General features: G+C 40.5%; 2 protein-coding genes across 2 annotated transcripts in view; one reads left to right on the forward strand and one right to left on the reverse strand.

Annotated features, from left to right (window-relative positions):
* The window catches only part of WDFY4 (WDFY family member 4), a gene marked incomplete at its 5' end in the record, with an annotated part of 123,276 nt that extends 119,848 nt beyond the window's left edge, over window positions 1-3,428 (forward strand). Inside the window, 2 exons of the mRNA XM_084210746.1 lie at window positions 2,055-2,166; window positions 3,150-3,428. Coding sequence (XP_084066872.1) covers window positions 2,055-2,166; window positions 3,150-3,216 — 179 coding nt within the window. The 3' untranslated portion in view covers window positions 3,217-3,428. The remainder of the gene's footprint in view (window positions 1-2,054; window positions 2,167-3,149) is intronic.
* A 10,325-nt stretch (window positions 3,429-13,753) lies between these two features.
* Window positions 13,754-20,288, reverse strand: part of VSTM4 (V-set and transmembrane domain containing 4) — a gene marked incomplete at its 3' end in the record, with an annotated part of 29,731 nt that continues 23,196 nt past the window's right edge. Inside the window, exon 8 of the mRNA XM_084210211.1 lies at window positions 13,754-13,879. Coding sequence (XP_084066337.1) covers window positions 13,754-13,879 — 126 coding nt within the window. The remainder of the gene's footprint in view (window positions 13,880-20,288) is intronic.

Genomic DNA, 20,288 nt, shown 5'->3' on the forward strand with positions numbered 1-20,288 from the left:
GTGTGGGTGGCAACTGCCCCACCTTGGAGACAGAGAGCACACCTGAGCCAGCCAGCTCATGGGCACACCTGGATGAAGCTGAAGGCTTTTTCCCAGGCTCGCTCATGGGTTCTGTCTCAGAAGACCACCTTTCTGCATGAACCTATAAACCAATGGCTGGAAATAGGCCTGGCTCCAGAAAGTCCACTGCCTTGGCACCCCTGCTGATGGCCTGTACTAAAGTGTCCTGGCATCACAGCAGAGTGGGCAGATCCTGCTCCGGGATGGAACAGGGAAGTTTGCTGTCTTTGCCACCTTAAAAGAAGTCAGAGGTCCTTCAAACAGGTCAGGGGCCAGCAGCAGGCTTGGAGTGCTTGGAGGTGTTTATTCAAGGCTGTGTTCTGCTGAACCTGATACCATGGAGTTCTCACAGAGCTGAGGTTAATGAGATGGTGGGACTGTGGTGCTGAGTGGAACTAAAAACTACTCAGGCTCACTTCTCTGTTCTAACAAATACTGGAGCTGAAACCTGTCAGAGAGCTTTAAAGGCACATCCTAAATAGCGCAGCTTTCTTCTTTTCCCAGCACTTTTTCTAAGAGAAAGGAATTGTGGTGTTATTATGTATAATTTACTCCACTTATTTGCTGTGGTCCTCATTACAGACATTCTCAATTACTTCAATTTTAGGCACACAATTTGCATAAATATAGAGCTATAGATGTAACATCTGCAAAAGAAAAAAAAGATATTATACAGTAATTGGGCATTACCACAGAGATCTTCAGAAGTGCTGTTCATGGAACTTGGCATCAGCATTGCTTAGATTGCTATGTGAAAATATTTCCAATATGCTTCTCTATGCTTAATGGCATAACCAGATGCTTGTCAAACCTTTTGTCATGCCTCAGATTAGCCAGAGCCAGATGCTTCTAGGAAAGGTGTAAAAACACCTGAGATGCCAGATGTGAGTAACCTCATATTTGTTTTTGTTCTCATCTCTAATCAAAGATTGTTTTGTCAATAAGTCAAAGCAAAAGACTTAACATTCTTTCCAAAATCCCTGTGGTATTCTGTAGTAATTTTGTAGATTTTCTTTACCTATAGACAAGTCTCCTTTAAGAATTTCTGAAGTTCTTATCTAAAACTTCCCATGGCATGTCTTTCCAGGCATAATTGCATATGGATGTTTTTGAACGGATTGAAATTTTAGCTATTTGTAAAATTTATATCTTAAGCAGTTTTCTAAATGAGGGCTTGAAAGCCATCCATGGGAGCACAGCAGAACATTCTTGTTTGTGTTTTTTTTCAAGAAGACCATAAAAGATTTGTGCCCACCCCAGGTATCCAGTGATCTGTAGAGACAACACCTGTTTGCACATGAGCATAAGGCTGTGTGTTTTCAGATGGATTCAGGAACAATATTCTTAATATAGAGTTGAAAGCTGTAATCAAAGCAGGGTCATACTCCCTTAACCTATTCAGATGACTACAGAATTATTTTAAATGACCAAATATTCCCACATCTCATCCCGTGCATTAAAGAAAATAAAATTAATACGAAACACAGTCATTAGAAAGACCAGAGTAACTGTGATTGAGTTATGCTGTTAGGTGTGTGTATGTGTGTGCGTGTATGTGAAATGTCCACAGCATTTAATTATTGGTTCTGTTATGAGCAGATTTAGATAAGTTGATAATACCAGGGCTTTATGTAATTTCTTTTTACTAGGCAATTATAGGCTGTATTATATCCTGGCAGCAAAGTATTGTGGGGCATCTTATTAAGCACAGAGCCAGTGAAAACTGATGAACAATTTTGCTGAACTAGGCATGCAATTTAGAAAGCAATAATACACAAATCCAATTTAGCACACAATTGATACCGCTGCACGTCAGCACATGTAACTATCATAGCCACAAATTAAATTGGGATGGGCCTATTTTGCAACAGCACAGGCCAAGATTAAATATATTTGTTCTCAGCTTAACAACTTGCTGACCGTAAATAATAACAATCTCATCCGTGCTGCCCCCTAGACGCTTTCTAAATATTTATTTTTAAACCACACAACAGGTAACAAGAGTGGAAAACATCTTGTTCTCTGTCGGGAGCTGAACCCCAGCGCTGCCCTGACGGGCAAGGCGAGCAGGACGAGCCCGGCGGTGACGGCGCTGGCCGTGTCCAGGTAGGGCCACTGCCCAGCAGAGGGGCCCTGGGCTGGGCTCCTGCTCTGTGTGTTCAGTTTGGGCCTTTTGAGAGCTCAGTCAAGGACCTCTTGTAGCCAAAAGCAGCCCCTCAAGGAACTAGCCTGGCTAGGTGCATCAGTGAATGATGTTGGGGGAGTCATTAGGTAGGTAGGAGACAAGCCAGGAGCAATAGCAGGTTTTGGCCAGAATAGTTGTAGAACTTAGTAGCTGCTACACTATCTCTGTGACATGGAAATAACTCCTATCTTAGGAGTTGCTGGAGATACAACCTCTTTAAAATGTGAACAGGAAGCTTTTGGCCAAAGGACAACTTTGTTGTTCAACTCCTCTCAGTTTGCACAGCCAGCAGTATTTTAGTTTACTTGAGCCCCTCCTGCAGTCATCTGGCTGTAGTATTTGTTATCTCCTACTCCAGGATGTTATGATGTACTGAAAAAAACTTACTGTCTCTTTCTCTGAAAGTGTTGAAATTTTTACAGTTGATAAAATGTTCTTGCATTCTGCATGCTCAGCTTTAGAGCAGTTAGTGTGATGTTGATGTGCATTGAAAGGGGGAGCATTCAGGGTGAGAGTTACTTTCATTAGTGTTGGTGGCACTGCAGGCAGCAGAGATTTCATTGGCTGAAGCCAGGACATGGCGCTAACAAGTCTGAATTCTGAATCTGGACAGCAGATTATTTAACATCCATAGAATCTCAGTGAAGGGTAAGAGCTTCTGATCTGGTTAAGTTGCCCCCAACTCACCCACTGAACTCTAGGAAATTTTGGATCCAATGCTAAGCTTAATCTTTGAAGTACTAAACTCTGAATATTCTCTAACATGGGTCTTCAATTTTAACTTTAAAGATAATGTACACCCCTGAACATTGCATCCTCCTATTGCTGCACATACAGAAAAACCTTGATCCTGTTTGTGTCTTCTTAAACATGGTTTTCTTTGTCTTTTTCTCTCCTTCTCAAGAAATTCCTCCAAGCTCCTTGTTGGTGATGACGGGGGAAAACTCTGCTGCTGGTCTGTGGAGGGGTAGGAAGAAACAGTCAAGATTTCTTGGGTTTTCAGCCCTTTGGATGGAGAGAAAATTTATCCTTCAGAGCATGAGAGAAGCAGAGAAACTGGAAGCCTCTGGCTGGGGACTGAATCTTAAGGGAGTTGTTGGACTGACCCTGCAGTCAAGCATAATTTAAATTAGACACTGGACCCCAAAGTTGTGAGAGAAACTGACAGATATGCACATAGACAATGAGATTTTTGTAGTATTTGTCTTGGGAAAACTTTTGTATTTAAAATGTTATTCTAGATACTGCATTTGACAGAACACATTGTATTTCACAAATATTATTTAGCAAATAAAACTGCCTTGATTATGCCAAAGAGCAGCAGAGCTTAATAATAACATATAGTATTTTTAATATCATGAAGTAAAAAATACTCAGGCTTCAAACAGGTAAATGAGTGTGTCCCAGTACTTTTGTTCTTCACTGACATGCAAGAATATTAATATCTCCATTCTTACACTTCCCTTCTTCCTGAATTTGCATTAAAATGTATGCATGCCTTTTGAAAAGCTTTTTTGTTTGCAAAGTGAAGTTTGGAATTCCCAGCCTGATGCTGGTGCCTTTATCCAGCCCCACTGTGAACATGTGTTATGGTGCAATGTTTCCCATCTCTGACTTTTTCTTTATAATAAGGCAGGCAAAATGTATGGAATTGGTGAGGAGAAACACCTGACATAGCTGGTCAACATAATCATTAATTTTCCTTCTTTTCTGTCTTCTTTCTAACCTTGTCTTTATACTCTCTGGAAGTTCAGTATATTAGACATACTTCAGGATTTGCCTGCACAATATCCCTTTATGGTAAAAGTGAGTATTTGTAGTAAATGAAGGCTGAGACTATAGTGTAATAAATTCAAGTGGCATTTGTGTCCCTAGTGGGGATGGAAAAACAGTGAAAAATCAGCCTCTTTAACATTTTAGCATAATTGAAAGGAGCTAAATTGATAACTCCCTCTCCCTTCTGCTCCTCCTTGACCTGGTGAAGAGATTGAATACCTTACCTCACATGCCGCAGGGCTGAGCAGCCACACAGGCAGAGCAGCGTCCTGAACGAGCAGACTGGGTCAGAGATGTGCCAGGAAGAGCATGAAGGACGTCATGGGCATTTTGTTCATACCACCAAACACATCCTTGAGCAGTGAGTTCCCTGATTTCCAGTGCACTGGGACTGGATAGCACAGCAGGAACAAAGCCCCATGTGTGCTGCAGATGGGAGCTGCTGTAGGCCAAAATCTTGGTGCTAGAGACTTGCTAGCATCATTGGGAAGGATCTGGAGTAGAACACAGGTTTTTACCAGTCTCCTTTTAATTACATGACCAACTTTCTTCTTCCTGTGGGACCCTGCTTAGCTAATGACTCTTCCTTTGAATTATGTTGCTGAATGAGTAAATCCCCCTGTAGCAAACAGCCTCCTTCCCTACAGAGTGCTGAGACATGTCCCCACCACAGCCCCCCCTGGTTTGGCCTGATCTCCACAATGAGTGAGGTAATTGCCTGTGGAAAATGCAGTAATTAGATGTAAGCTCGTGATGCAGGCATACAGGGAAGTCTGCATTATGTCTACACAGATAACATGTCTGGTCTTCCTTTCTGACCGCCACGTGCATGACTTGATGAGTCAAATACTAGTCTTTCTGTGCTCAGGGAAACATACACTGAACACAGGCCAAGACACACCAATATTCAAATCAAAACATGGAGCAAAGGTGAACTGTGCCTGTCTTTATTTCTCCTGAGGACTGGGTAAAGGTCAATTGTCAACAAAATTATATTACTTCTTTCTTCTTCCTTCTGCACATTCCTTAGAAATAAGCTGAGATTTGGATACGTGGACCGCAAGACTTGGATTCCTGTCAACTGCAAATACAGCTTCACTGAACCATGGTAAAGGTGATTAGGAGCTTTGAAAAAAGGTCACTACCTGTGTTTTCATTTACCTGGTAAGCATCTTGAGTAGCTTGCAAATTGCCTCCTCCTTCAGCCTTTCCATGCAGCCTGTGTTTGCCAAGGGCAGATGCTCCCTGTTCTAGAGCTGGCAGTGGCACTCACTGTGCAGCCTGGGCAGCTGCACAAATGTCTCCAATGCTCTAAACATCAACCTGGCTTTGTTTGGTAAAAGAGCATGGATTTGACAGGGTCAGCTCTGTGCTTATCAGTTCTCTTAAATCTTCAATAGTTGCTTCAGCAGCATCTGTTTTGAATCACAGAAAACAGGTCCAGAGTGTACATGTGTGAATAGAAGTAAGCACATTAAATGTTTTCCCATGTCAAGCTTCTCCTCATCTTCAAGGAGCTGTAATTTGGGAGAATATAAAAGGCAGATGAATAGAAGTGGGTTGCAATTTCATCCTCGTAGAAGTTTTCATTAGGAATGATTTGCTGTACAACAATGCTTGGTTGAAAAAATTTTGGGTTCTTCTCTAGCCCCAGAGAATTTTTCCCCAATGACATAAATCATGGAAAGAAACACATGCCAAACATGTCAGTGCCAAAAGCATGACTCAGATTGCAGAGTTAAGGCACAAATGTCAGCATGCTGCAGTCATCAAATTTTCTAGGCCTGATACAGCCTGTGTGTGACAGGGGTAGAGTGCTGCCAGGTAGTTTTTCTACAGGTAAGTCTCTGGGACAGGAAGTTTTTGCTCAAAATTTGTAATAAGTGCTTGAAGGATCACCTGAAACCAACCCTCTGGCAACCACTTGTTTTAATATTGTTTTGGTCTCTTGCGTATTTGGTAAATTGTGAATGTCCATGAAAATGTCCAGGAAATTCCATCAGCTCTGGATGTGGAGGTGGCTTTAACTGATAGATAGAAAAGGCTTGGTGCTAGGTCAGGGGCAGTAGTGCTGTGAACTGTGAATATCCTGATGTGACATGTGCTTGGGATGCTGATGTAGCAGATCTAGAATATGCTTGAAAAATGAAGTATAGTAATTCCATAGCAAATATGGAATTTCTAGCACAACTTTTAGCGCAACTCCATTGTTACTGTAAGTGGAACAGTGTGAACATGAACAAACTGTTATAATTGCCTCAGAATTTGCATGGGGTAAGTAGCTCAGGGTGAGAATTATCCTTAGAAGAAATCCAATGCCATTAGGATAAGAAATGCAGAAATAAGTTTTAACTCTGCCCTATAGGGAAATGAAGAAGAGAAATGTGGAACAACCAAACCTTTGTGACTTTAAAAACTAGTTTAATCTAATTGAGTACCATAAACCCTAAAATACTTAATTACACTTATTTGGTTGTAACACAGGCTATCTTGCTTCCTTTTTCATCAACAGAACTCTTATAAGTATTATACTGAGCATTAAGTAGAGTGTGATCTCTAGCATTCTCCGGGCTAGTTAACACTCATGAAGCAATATTTGCCTGTGCACAGCAAGGCCTTTGCAGCCTCAAAAAAAGAGAATTTACTTCTTTTGAGAAATCTATGCAAGACAATCTGTAATTCCCACAGGGAAATTTTCCCTGTAGTTGTCACTATGTGCTGCTCTTCCCAACTCAGGGATCAGTTGTTGCATTGTTGGTGTCACTGTTGAGATGTGGGCATGCCTATTATTGTCATGGAAATCAGCCAGGCTGGTGGGGGTGTGGTGTGAGAGGGTACAGGCTGGTGTAACTCCTGTGGATGAATGCCGACCCTCTCTAAACTTTTTTCCTACTTTTTTTGTCATCAGAGCTCTTCCCAAGCATCAGGAGGCTCATGAATATTTGCCACATTAAATTTTTAATGGGTTTATCTGAAAGAGCTCACCCTTATTCCCTTCACGAGGATTAAGTGTCTAATGGAAATGTAATACCCAGAACCAGGCAGCCTTCAGCAGTCTGCTGGATTATTAGTGACCATGATATTTGCTGTAATGAGCACTGAGCAAATGTAGCCCTTCTGATGGGGACAGTGGTGCCTCTGTCCAGCAATCACTTGGTGTGTTTCATATTCGGGTGTTGAAACTCTTGCATGAGGAGACTTTGGTGTACAGCAGTCATGGGGGTGACAGCAGCGTTGAAACTTCCCTTGTTTCAGGTCAGGAATTGTCTCCTTTTTCAGTTTGGACATGAGGCTCCCAGGACTTTGTTTCTCCCTTGCTCATATGTTCTCTGGCCAAGAGAGACAGCAAATTCTCCTGGTCCCATATCTCCTCCAGTTTTGATGGGATGCTCTGCTCTCCTGAGGGGAGCACGTGAAATAAGCCACAGGGGTGAGAGTGCTCTTTGGCCCCTCCAATGCTCAGTCCATTCCCTACCATCTCCTGGCTGTGGCATCTCCAGAAGTGGTGGTAAGTTAAGTCTCCTCAGCCAATGTCCATGTCTTTTACTCCTTATTTTACTGACACTGCTGGACTGACCAAAATCAAACGCAGTCAAGGTGCAGTCATTTAAATTCCCACCTTTGAATGACACAGTTGCAGAGTACCAGATCTAGTAAGCAAGCAAAAGGCATATCTTTGTGTGACAGTGGGACTGTGGATGCTGTAAACCAGGAATTCCAATAGTTATGGAAATAACCAGAGCTGCTGCCAGACGATGAGATGATTTGATTGGGAAGGTGAAATCCTGATCTGTTCCAAAGCCTTTGTCTGCCTGGCAGGCTGGCTTCAGCCAGCATTTGTTGGCTTTTGATGTGTCAGGACTCATTTGCCACCTTGTTGTGTAGCAGCCTGTGGTGTTCATGGGGGAAGCTCGGGGCTCTTCAGAGCCTGATTATGAGCTGAATATATACTCCATATCTGTATATTTACAGGCCCTTCCCTGTGCCAGTGCTGGGGCTGTGATAAGTGGGAGGAGGCCCACTAGAAATCTACTGAAGCAGGTCTAATTGAACCAAATAGACCAGCTCAGTAGAGTAGAAAATAGTCCTTATATATCTACCCCAAGAAGATAATGACCTTTTAAATAACAGAAGCAATTTTATTTCAATACCCCAATTACTCTGAACTCTCAAATGTCAAAGTGCCAAGCACTTTCAAAATAACTTAATTTAGACATTTATAGCACTTAGACACTGCTAGTTTCTTATCTAACCTAATTATGGGTTGTACAGGAAATTGCAAAGCATCCCAATTAGTGTTATTTTTTATAGTGATGCATAGGAGAGGCCTTTGCCATTTGCTGCAATCATGTGCATGGTGATTTACTAATTTTGGCTTCTGTGTTAGTTCCTCTTCTGTTCTTTGAGAGCAAGCAAGGAGGAAATAGAGTTAGAAGTAAGCATAGCTATGTTTGTCTGAGGGATTTGAGGGGCATATTTTCCTCTGAGAGCAGAGTATAGTTGCAAAGCAGGACCATTTAAGATGAAGAGGTGCCATGAATAGCAATATTGTTGACCTCCTCTGACCTGAGCACTTCGCCCATGATTCTTGACTTTTCTTATGCTATGTCCACCTTGATATATTAAGGTCAGGTCACATCACTGGAGAAAGAAGAACATCATCTTGTAATTAATGACCGATCTAGAAATATCAAAGCAACCCACGGCAAGACTACAGAGAAGAAAATTTCACCAAGTATATTATGCTTTAGTGTGAGAAGTGCAGAAAAAAATGGATTTAGCTCCTTTTAAGAAGAAATGCAAGGCCAAATTAATCTCTGGCCTAACTCTCTGGCTTCAGCCCCACAGGACTAGTTCAGGGGAAAGAGATGTGTAAAGCTGCTTAATGATTGCCTGAAAAATCCCTTCACAGGCACCACTGAGCAGATTTCATTCTAGTTCCTGTGCACAGCAGGCACAGTCAGAGGTGGAGGAAATGGTGCAGCACCCCTGAGTAGTATTCAGTGACTTCTTACTTGCTTTCATGGTAAGAGGAGAACATGCATCCAGTTCCTGTTTGAAAGAGACAGCTGTTGCCCATCCCTGTGTAGGTTTTTGTCCTGTGTATTTTATGTGATGTCTCTGTTCTGTGCTGTGGTCCTCCACACTCCCCAGTGTCAGGAGAGTTTGTCTTAGCAGTTCCTGCAGGCCTCTTCATTCCTCAGGATAACACAAAAGTATCAATGGCAATTTCTCAAGGAAAGATGAGGGGTTGTGGGTAGTTATGTACTGCTGTTAGTTGTGTCCAAGGTGATGTCAGCCTGGAACAGGAAGGCAAAAGCCCCAGAGGAGATCTTGTCACAGCTCTCTGTACAAAGCCCTAAAGCACTCTTGTGCTCTCATTCACTTCCTTATGGCAAAATACTGCTACAGACAAATAGGATTTTAAGAAGGCTTAACTCAAATTAAGCCCATGGGGGAAAGCTTGTGTTGACCAAGCCAGTCCCTTTCCCCTAAGTTTTTCCCTAGCCAGGACAATGACCCAGGTGACATTACCTGGACATCACCTCCTACTTCCCTGGTGTAAGATGCAGGGGCAGATCCTCACAGCAGGGAAATACAGCTGCAGTTACTGTCCCTTTATGAACTAAAATGAAAACCTGAGCAGGCCTCAGCAGGAGGCTCCCACAGGGCTGCCAGAACATTTCTGACCATAGTGGTGGAAGACTGGGAAGCCCTTTGTGGGGTTTGGAAACAGCCCAGCAATGCTGGTAAGGAACAAGAGAGACACAACGGGGTGCCAAGACAGGGAGGATTCCTGAAATGCCTATTGCTAGGCAAGAGCCCTCCACTGACCTGCAGCCTTTGATCAGCCCAAACAAGGCAGCAAAATGGAATCAAACCTGCTGGTGACAGAAAGCATGTGGAATGAGTACATTTCACATCAGTGAAATGTAAAAACTCAGATGACCACTTATTATGCAGTAAAATTTAGGAATTTTATCTTTTATCCCGCAGGTTAGACTGAAGCCAAAAAGGATCTTGGAACCTGAATGTCACTCACCCAAGGTGTGCTGGAGAAGCCCTCTAAAAGCAGAATTAACCTACAAATTAAACATAAAATGCAATATTTTCTGGTCTGAGTCTTTCTTTGCCAGCAGCACCTGGGCAAACCTTGGCTAGGGACACAAGTTTATTGAACTTTTTAATGAAGAGAACCCCACAATTACGTTGCAGTTATACTAAAACAAATAATTTGCTTGCAATTGCAGAGATAATGACATGCTGACCACACCTACCAATTAGAAAGTTGTAATAAAGAGTAATAAAATACCTTTTCCTTGGGCTGCAGATTCAACCCCCACACAGCCTGTGACACTAATATGATTTACTCCTATTTGCTGATGGAGGATTCTAGCAATAAAATTTAATGTGGAGGAACAAGGTGCATTTAACCAAAGCTGTAAACATATCTAATTCTATTTAAAGCTATAGGGTGCAGTACATTAACGCTTAACAATCTGATATTAAATTGGTGTGAAGCTAATAGAGCTGTATTTGTTAAGATTTCAGCACAAAGCCATCTTTTACCTATGAAAACAGAAGGAGTAACCAAAATAGTGTGACTCAACAGACTCCAACTCCTGTTTAATAAGGTATTAAGAGTCTTCATGGGAACTCCTGTCATAAAAGAACTGTGGGCCACCTTCAGCTGTGCTGCTGTTCTGCTAAAGCCAGAGAGAGTTAGGCCAGGGACTAATTTGGCCTTGCAATTCCTCTTAAAAGGAGCTAAATCCATTTATTCTGCATTTCTCACACTAAAGCATATTACACGCAATGAAGTTTTCTTCTCTGTGGTCTTTCAGGGGGCTGCTTTGACACTTCCAGATGTGCAATTCATTGCAAGATGGTATTTTTCCTTTCTCCAGTGATATGATCTGACATTATTAAATCTAGGTGGACATTGCTTAAGAAAAGATATAGGAAATGTCTTGGAAAGATGGGTGTTCTCCCAAGTAATATTTCTGGCCTGTTTCGCTCAGCTGCTCTGTTGCCTTTCAGGATTCTGCTGCCATCTGAAGTAAGTTCCAAATAGAAAACATTTTTAAAAGCTGGAATTTTCTGCAGAATGAAGAATTCAATTCCAAATACTGTGACTTTCTAAATGCTGTGTAAGAGATAAACACATGTCCTTAACCTAGGAAGCAATATCCCTCTCCATGAAGCTTAAATCCTACAGAGAGACTTAGACAACAAATCTTACAAAAAAGGTAATTTATTCAGTTCTATTAACTATTATTTGGGGGAATTAGATATCAAACACAAGCAAGAATATATAGGATATTAATACATAGAGAATGGTATTCATTAACATGCTGGGCATAAATATTCAGTAGATGATTCTTCTGAACAATGGGCACAATGGCCAGCTCTATGCAAAAGAAATGTTTCTAACCAAACCTGAAAGTTTCCACAGCTGAGTGGTCAAATTGTTAATGTGTTAGGATTTTAAATTCCAAAGTAGCAACTAAAAAATTCTATATTTTTCTAGGGCCTTTTGAACAGCTGTCTGCATTACAGATGACCTCTCTGAATAGTCAGTTAGGATGTTCCAAAATTCATCTCTGAATATTGAATCACTCATTAGCACCAGTTTGGTTTTGGTCAATGAGTTGATTGCTGTTGTCACTGAAAGTCCAATGCCTGATCAGAGAACAAGGAAAGATACCATGCCCTTTTGGTGGGTGATTAAATCCTGGAATAATGCAAAGGTGAAACAAACATAATTTTTGACAGCTCACAAATGCAAACATTAAAAATGCAAATAATTACTAACAAATCTATTGATGAAAGCTGGCCTTGGTTTGGAAAGAACTGTTTTGATGACGGAATAGAATTGGAATTAGTACTGTACATAATGGTCAGCCTGATAAGCTTTTCTTAAATTCCTTTTTATAGAAGAGATTTTTATCCAATATGGAAGAAGACAACTGCATTTTATATTTACAGATCCTGGCTAGACAATAGCAGATTGTGTGCTGCCTAATCTCTACCACTGTTTAAAATAGTTAAAAACCAGACTCGCTTATTCTGGTGAACCCCTCCAAAAGGCAGTGATGTGCTCTGTCACATGGGTGCCCTTGGATGCCTGTCCCCATCCTTGATTGTCCCACCACCCTCCTCTCCTGCACTCCCATGCAGTGTAGGAACAAGGACAGGAGTGTTCCTGTGGTGATTCCCAGCTGTGCCCTGAGCCCAGGTGAGAAGCTGTTCTATCACTAAAGGGGTGTGACCTGTAAAGGAAGAAGCAGCTTGGGCCATCTCAGTTATAACTCCAAGGAGTTATAACTGAGATGGCCCAAGCTGCTCCAAAATCCACAATAAATACTACTGAATGAGCAGCCTGTCATGGGGCTCCCTCACACACCTGGAGAAGAGCTGGCATGTGCCAAGTATTGGCTCTCCATGACCTGATGGTGACCTAAAGAGCCCAAGCTTCTACATCTCCATGAACTGCACGGTTACTCAAGGGTTAAAGCCTCCCAAGAGCTGAAAGATGTTAGGTATTTGAAATATCACTGAGCTTTGGGGACATTTAGACACTGAAGATACGTGAGCTTGAAAACGTCAGTCCAGCTACGCTTCATGACTGAAATGCCCAGGATGGCACAGAAGAGCTCATTTTCCATCAATGTCTCTCAAAGGAAAAGGAAGAATGCCTTCTCAGTTATCAAGAGGTAAGGAAAGAAGGATTTTATTTTGTGTCCTGACATTAGGCTCATTTCCCTATCTCCTGAGCCCTGCTCTTTCCAAAGAAGTAACTCCAAAGTCAGCAGGGCTTTACAGAGTCTGTTCCATACTGAAGAAGAAGCTGTGTAATTTTTTCCTCTAGATCAGCAGCTCATTAGTGCAGGCAACAGGAGGAAACTTTTGCAGGTTTGGAAATAACAATAAACCAAGACCAAAAGCAGTGTCCTGGTTCTCTCTGGTTTTTACTCACTATCAAGTTTTTCCTACTCCCAATCAGAATTTTAAAAAATCAAATCCTGCGAGATATTCTCAAGCTATGAATATTCTTCCTTAAACCATGGGGGTTAAACGATAAATGTTCCCTTCAGATTATTTTGAACTATTTTATTTCAAACACCATACTAAAAGTAACATAAGTTTTTTAAGACAATGTCATTTAGAAAGGGAATTTGAAAACATAGAGCACAAACCTTTTCAACTATTTCTGGAGAAGGGGAGAAGAAGTAGAAAAAGTACTTCTAGCTTTTCCTTGGCTGTAGCAAAAAGTCTCACCTTTACTGTGTTATTATTTTTCTGATGGGGTGAAATGCATTAAAGTGGCCATTTTCCTGGTCTTTTCCTTCAGTAGCAGGTTGATGGGCATGGATCCTGCTGTTTGTCCTCCTGAGGCTTGCCAAAGTACTGATGTTGTCAGCTGGACCCATCACATCAGCATTAAAGGAAGAATAATGTTTAGTGTTAAAAATGCCCCAGGTGGACCTTCAGTCCGTTTCCAGCAGAGGTATGAAACACCACAAAGGGTATCTCTGGGATGTCACTTGTTGACCAGCTGCTTTTTCTATGATTACTTTCAACTACATCATGTTTAAAAGTCTCATAGAAAAATAGAGGTGCATGAATGGAAATAAAAAAATAAGGACATTTGTATGATTTTTATAAATAAACAGCGCAGCAAGAATTAAATAGAACACAGACAAAGGACATTTATACAGGCATGAACTATTACAGCTTGTTCTCCTCAAAGAGTATCTGTGCATAGACTGTCATACTGGAAATGCCTTTGGCTTCCTGAATTGGCTTCATCAGTTCAAGTTCAGCATATGTTAAATTCTCCTCTGCGATTTTTGGCTGCAAAACAGAACCAACAAATTCGTTATAATGTCGTTACCACTGAATGAAGATACTTTATAACATTGGGTATAGTTCTTCTCCCACCCATTCTAATTCTACTATGCTGTTAATCAGTTTACTCTGCATTAGAGCTGGTTCATAAAAGAGGAAATTAAAATAATATTAAAAATAGGAAACAGGGCTAAGTAGGATTTTCAGATTTGCTTCTAATTTAACAGAATATTTTGACAACTCAAATATTACAGATTTGAAAAATGTATTTTAGCGAAATGTTCAGCCTTTATAATACTAAACATCCCAATTTTATTTATTGCAGATTTCACAATTTGAAAGATATATGCCAGATGTGCTTTCCAGCTGTAAACCTTGGACCAGTTACATCTCTAATCACAACCACTCACAGAGCCTCTCAGTATATTTCTTAACAGAACCTAAAAATGTTAAAAATACGCAGCAGGCAGAAAAAACTGGATAGAATTACTGCCATTCCAGTGGAATTTCACCACTTTTGCCAAGCTATAGATGAGTTCAGTTTAGAACAAAGGCCATTCCACCAAAACTGTCTGCTGTACTAAAATGATTGAATTTGACTTAAAACTATAAAATTTAGCTAAGGGAGATGGTCAATAAAATTTACTGAACAAATTTATCATGTGTGGCAGAAGCTGCCCACTGCTATTGGCAGCTTCTTCCAGACTCAGGTGGTTTAGAGGAGGAAAATCTCGTCTTGTACTCCTGTGTGTGTTTTGCTCACAGTTGGGAGTGGGTTGTTCATGTCTAATTCACCTCAGAAAATGTAGCAACAAATAAAAGAGTTGCTGTGGAATTGTATGTGAGACCCTCATCCTTGAAATGGATTTCAGTTCATCTGTAGAAGATAGAGGTTTATGCTCCCTGAAAAAGGGTGAAGTTCTACAGCCCTATGCAAGTGAAGAACAAGTGGAGAATTTGTTCTTTGTCTTCTTGAGTACTGTGTTCTACCCAAATAACTGGTGTCCTCAAATTGAAGTGCAAAAGACAATTAAAAAGCCCAAACCATTTCAGCCATGCAAATTTTTGCAGTCACAAGGAGTAACTATGAAAAGGCAGCATCTCTAAGACTAAGAAATGGCAGCTGTAAAGATAAAACTGAAATTTTAAAGTTCATAAAGCTTCAAAGTTCCCAAGATTTTCCACACTATACTTAAATGTTAGGAAGAAATTGTAAATATTTGCCAAGGCCAAAAGTTTCACATTTTATTTATTGCTTATTTATTTCAGATTTAACACAAACAATTCCTGTTTCCTTGAAATGTGTTTGAATAAGTATTGTATTGTCTTCTGCCTAAAAAGATAAGCATCTAACACCCTCTGAAATCAGCCCCCGTGCTCCCCTGCTTCCCGTCCTCTGCACTGCTCTGGAATCCTCTCCTTTTGCCCTGACAGATGCTCACACACAGCATTTCAGGTTGTTTGCATCAGAGTGAAAAAGCTTAAACTTTTCCAGCATTAATTTGATCTTATTTCTTCCCTGCAGATCAAATCCTGAAAAGTTTGTGCAGCTGCTGCTGCAAGTGATGTCGCTGGAGTCAGCCAATCTGTGCAATGTGAGTACGAGCCCTGTGCAGGGCACTGCCTGCAGGGCTGGCACCTTTGCATTTCACTGGCCACACTGCCTTCCCTCCCTCCCTCCCCCACTTCCATGTGTCACCCTATTTCATCTCAACTTCTGGTCTCATTCACTATCAAATGCTGTTGACAACACAGAACATTTCCTGCTTTCACTGAATTCGCTGGTGTAATGACAAAAGGAATTCCTGTGGGTCCAGACAGATCTTGACTGTAAGAGAAATCAAACATATATTTTCTCTGTTAATATATTAAGACTGAACTGAACCACAGTGTTTAGAAGGATATCTCTCCTATCCTGGCCTTGGCTTAAAGATGAAAAAAATTCTTGGTCAACTGCTGTCATGCCTGAAAAATTTTTATATTACCCTCTTCTTTCTGTCCTGAAAGTATTAGCCTGAGTTTCTAGGCACTTCAGTTGTTTTTTGCTTTTATGTTAAGTTAGAGATTCCTTTTGCGATTTCAAATGATATGTGCCTGTCTGTTCAGTCATGCTTATAAGAGAAGCTAAATACAGGAGCTACATTGAGGGTGGGCACAACAATAACACCAACAAATGCTGAAGATTTAATTTTCAGTGTATGAGAATATATTGAGTTTCTGTTTGAAGGTATTGAGAATTCTCCTTCCAGCTTTAGTGTCACATCAGACCTTCAATACATAATGACACACTGCGTGTAAAAAGCCTCCTAAAAATGCATCTGATAAACTTTTGAAACAAAGCTGTTGATCACTGACAGAGTAAAACTCTACATTTCCTAAGTCTGATGCAGACATCTGTTGAGGTAGAAATATTTTCATTGTTTTGTAGGAACCAGTTGTTCAGGACAAGCTAAATCTGTATAGGTTTTCCCCTTTGTTTAATCAAATTTCTTGCTTTGTTTCTATTTAGAAAATGCTGCATGTCCTAAAATAGCCACCCTAACGCCCAGCTCATGTAAATTTTAGAAGTAAGATTTATGAAATCATATTGTCCAGGTGTTTTATTATATTATCTCAAAATTGCATTGTTTTCCAGTGTAGATTATCTCTTTATTCTTACCTTATTCTATTATGTTTGGATATGAAAAATAACACTAGATTCCCCAAAATAAGTCATTGGGCAGTAGTGGCTGATGTGTTGCTTTCATACATTTTTATGATGTTCCTATAGTAAACATAATTTAATAAAGCCAAAACACACTAAATAAATAATTGCATCTAGAAAAGCAATAAAACCAAATAAAATTAGTACTTTCATAAGTGGAAAAGGTACTTCAATTACTGCTACAAGCAACAGCACACCATAAAATGTGTAGAATAATTTCCCTTATGCATATTTCTAGTATGTAATAATTTGATTGAAAATATGAGGAAACACACAGGAGGTTCAAAATTGTGAAAGGTATACAGTTTTCAGCAAAAGATGTGTAATAACAGTGCATGGGAGCCAACAGCACTTTAAGTACCTGTGGTAGCCAGGTTTTTATTCTGTACACTGTTCTGCACTTCATTTATCAACCACATGTTTAATTTAATTTTCCTGGTTTGTTTGTCCAAAACCAACTTTTTTGAGCAGACAGGGGGGAAAAACCCCTAATTCTACAATTTCATCTCTCATTAGGGTTGGATATTGTCTTGGCAGTATTAACGTGGAACTGGGCCACCACCTTCTTTCTGGAACAATTGTGTGACTTCAATAACTGGTGTTATAGGTGGGAGGGAGGATAGGGCAGAAGAGGAGGAGACAATGAATGACTGGCCATTCACCCCTCTCTTTCTGTCCCAGGTCTTCCTCTAGGAGGTCACTGGATTTCTAGGGCTACAACATCCTTTTATAAAAAATTGCATCATTGTTCTAAAATAATATTGAAATTATTTTTTCAAGTCTGGTTCTATTTCAATGTGGCTTTCCTAGATACAGTATTTATCTTGTATGTCTGTTTTCTCATCTTGGGATAATACACTTTGCCAAAATATAAATTAGGAAGAGTTATGATTTTCCAGTGTATCTTCTGGCAAATGCAAAATGATTCCTCTTCCAGGCTTCTTCCAGTTTAATTTTAGTTTATTCCAGTCACAGGGCTTCCCACTGGCAACTATTCAAAAAGAGTTCACTTATAGAAACATTTTTCTTATTAAGCAATCTGCAAGGTCTGTCATGTGAATATGTAAAAGAAACCAAAGTACGTGTATATATAGTTTTGGTTTTATTGGGTTTGTCTAGTATATAAGTGTGTCAGAAATTAACTAGAAGGGTTGGAGTTTTAATCAAAGTTATTCTGAATTTTATTTCATAATTACCAGGAATGTCAATTTCACTCCTGCCAGGTTTAGCTAGTTTGTTTCTTTGCAGCCTCAAGATGTTTACTGTGAGCAATGTCAGATTTGAAAGTTCTTGAAGTTTTAACTAAGACTACTCTCATCCAAATTTGTGATTAGGTGTGAAGAAAACAAATAACCTCTTAAATTTAACTTCTCTGGAAAAACAACTGATGCCAACTTGCACTTAGAGACTGCTGCAATCTCACTGTTCCATGACCACACATGTTATCATGAAAATGACAAACCCAATGTGAATTTTTAGTTTACTATCAAAAATAAGCAGGAAGGGCCTGACTTCGCAGTTCATTTCAGTCTTAAATATTTTAGAGACTATTGCTGCAGACATTGCCCTTTGAATTCAGTGTCTATATAATCACATGTAATGTAGTTTTTGTTTGAGATATGAAAGACTCAAACAAAAAGCCAGACAGACTTTTATACAGGAGAAAAAAAAAAACTATAGATGAAATTGAATTTTTGGCTCTGAGTTTTCTGGATTTAACAAGCATATGTCCCAAACTGTGCACATGGCAGGGTGGTTAGAAGTAGATGATCTTTAAGGTCCCTTCTAAAGCCATTCTATGAAATTCCAGTCAGAGTTTCACAGTATTTTTAGTCACTCAGGTTTCCTGCAGCCACACTTGAAAATGAAACTCCACCTTCACTGGCATGCCCTGCACTCATGAATGCATGGCTTAGGTCAGCAAGGATAAAATCCTGACAATTCTGCAGATGTTTGCTGGTGGGATTGCCAGTACATGGCTAACTACCACCTGTGACCCAGCCATGCTGCTGTTGGGTGGGCGTGTGGTGCCCAGGGATGCTGCAGGAAGTGCAAATGGGGAAGGTACAGAGTCAAGAGGTGCTGCTGATGTTTGATCCAGGCCCTAGGAATTGCTCTTCTTGCCAGGTTACTCCACAGCACCAAGCAAGCAGCCTTGCCCCGCTGCCATGCAGGAGCTCTTCTTAGCCAGCACACTCTGGAACTACCATTATTTTTCTCTCTTTCTTTCTCTTGCCAAACTTGACTCTTTGGCTTTTTTCCTTTAATGTTTGAGAAACATCCTGTTTTGTAGTCACAGTCGGTAAAAAGCTCCACAGAAAAAATGCAGATTCTGTCCAGATGGCGCAGCTCAGGAGCCTCCAGTGTCACTGCTGAGCACACTGCATCAGAAAGTGTGGAGGCAGGACTCCCCAGGCCAACTGATGGGGCTTGTTTCCACAGGAAGAGACTGCTGGCTGTCGCTGTATGAATGCCCAGAAGGGTGGAACTGCAAGCTGAGTGCAGCCTGAGGGAAAGGGGGGAGCCCATCATCTCCTCTGCATATCTCCTTTTCAAAGCATCTGGTTTTTACAGCTGTGGAGGGATGGATGTGGCTGCCAGCTTGGCCATCACTGAAGGGGCAGTGATGGAGGTGAAAGTGAGGATGTGCTGAGGGAAAGATCCAGCGTGTTTGGTGGATGGGCTGCAACTCCCTTGCCTGGGCCACCAGGGACACTGGAGAAAGCACATGCTGGCAGTGCAGACAGGAGAAAACTCACTGCAGATTCACAGAGAAAAGGCTCTGACAGTTCTGTTTTTAAATCTGCATTGGAAAATCCCTCCCTTTAAAATATGTGGCCTTTCTTGTGCTAAAATCAGTCGTGCTCCTGAGGGCCACAGATACACTTAATGCTCAAACCCTACAAACTTCAGTGGGATGACTTCCTCATTTAGATTGTACCATAACTCAGAAGTCAGACAAAGACTTATTTTTTTTAAGAGCTTCAAGTGTTTGTCAATGTCAGTGACTTGATTGCTAGCAGAAAGCCAGAGATTTTCCTGTAACAGAGGAGCTTCAGAAATTACTTCTGCAGAAGTTCTGAAGCTAGATCTGCAAAATGGCTAGACTTATCCTCTAGAAATTCATCTACTGGCCAGTAAGAGTGCTGAAATATCAAGAGAGACATTCAGTGCTAAAGCTAAGAAATATGACATTAGGAAATACGGACAGTAGTAATTATGTCTTTTAGTGGCATTATCAGTTAAAAAGGGCAGGTTTTTTCCCATTAAGATGCCTATTTTTACTCCCTATAGCATAAAATGTTTCCTATACTCCCTGAGAACACTATCTACAACAATTTCTAAAGACTCATTCACCATTGCATCTAAATTTTGTTATTAAATCTCACAGAAGTTATGATTACAGAGTCAAGGACAAAGATGACTTGGTAAGTCCCACTGAATGATTTTTGGGGAAAGAGCATCCTCACCTTTGCTAATGCTCCATTGCTTTTACAGTTGCAGTTATTCCTAGACTCTAAACCAGCATTGCTGGAAATCAGGCTGATTCCTTCTTATTATTCAAAGTAATAATAATTAAAAGTAATTAAAAGTTTTCACTTCACTGGTGACACTTTTGTTACTCCAAATGTGTCATCACACAAAAATAATCTACTGTGGGATTTTGTAAATACACAAGTCTCAATACTGATCTAACAAGAATTTTTATGT

The sequence above is a fragment of the Fringilla coelebs genome, assembly GCF_963513975.1.
Source record: "Fringilla coelebs genome assembly, chromosome: 8".
Taxonomy (NCBI): Eukaryota; Metazoa; Chordata; class Aves; order Passeriformes; family Fringillidae; genus Fringilla; species Fringilla coelebs.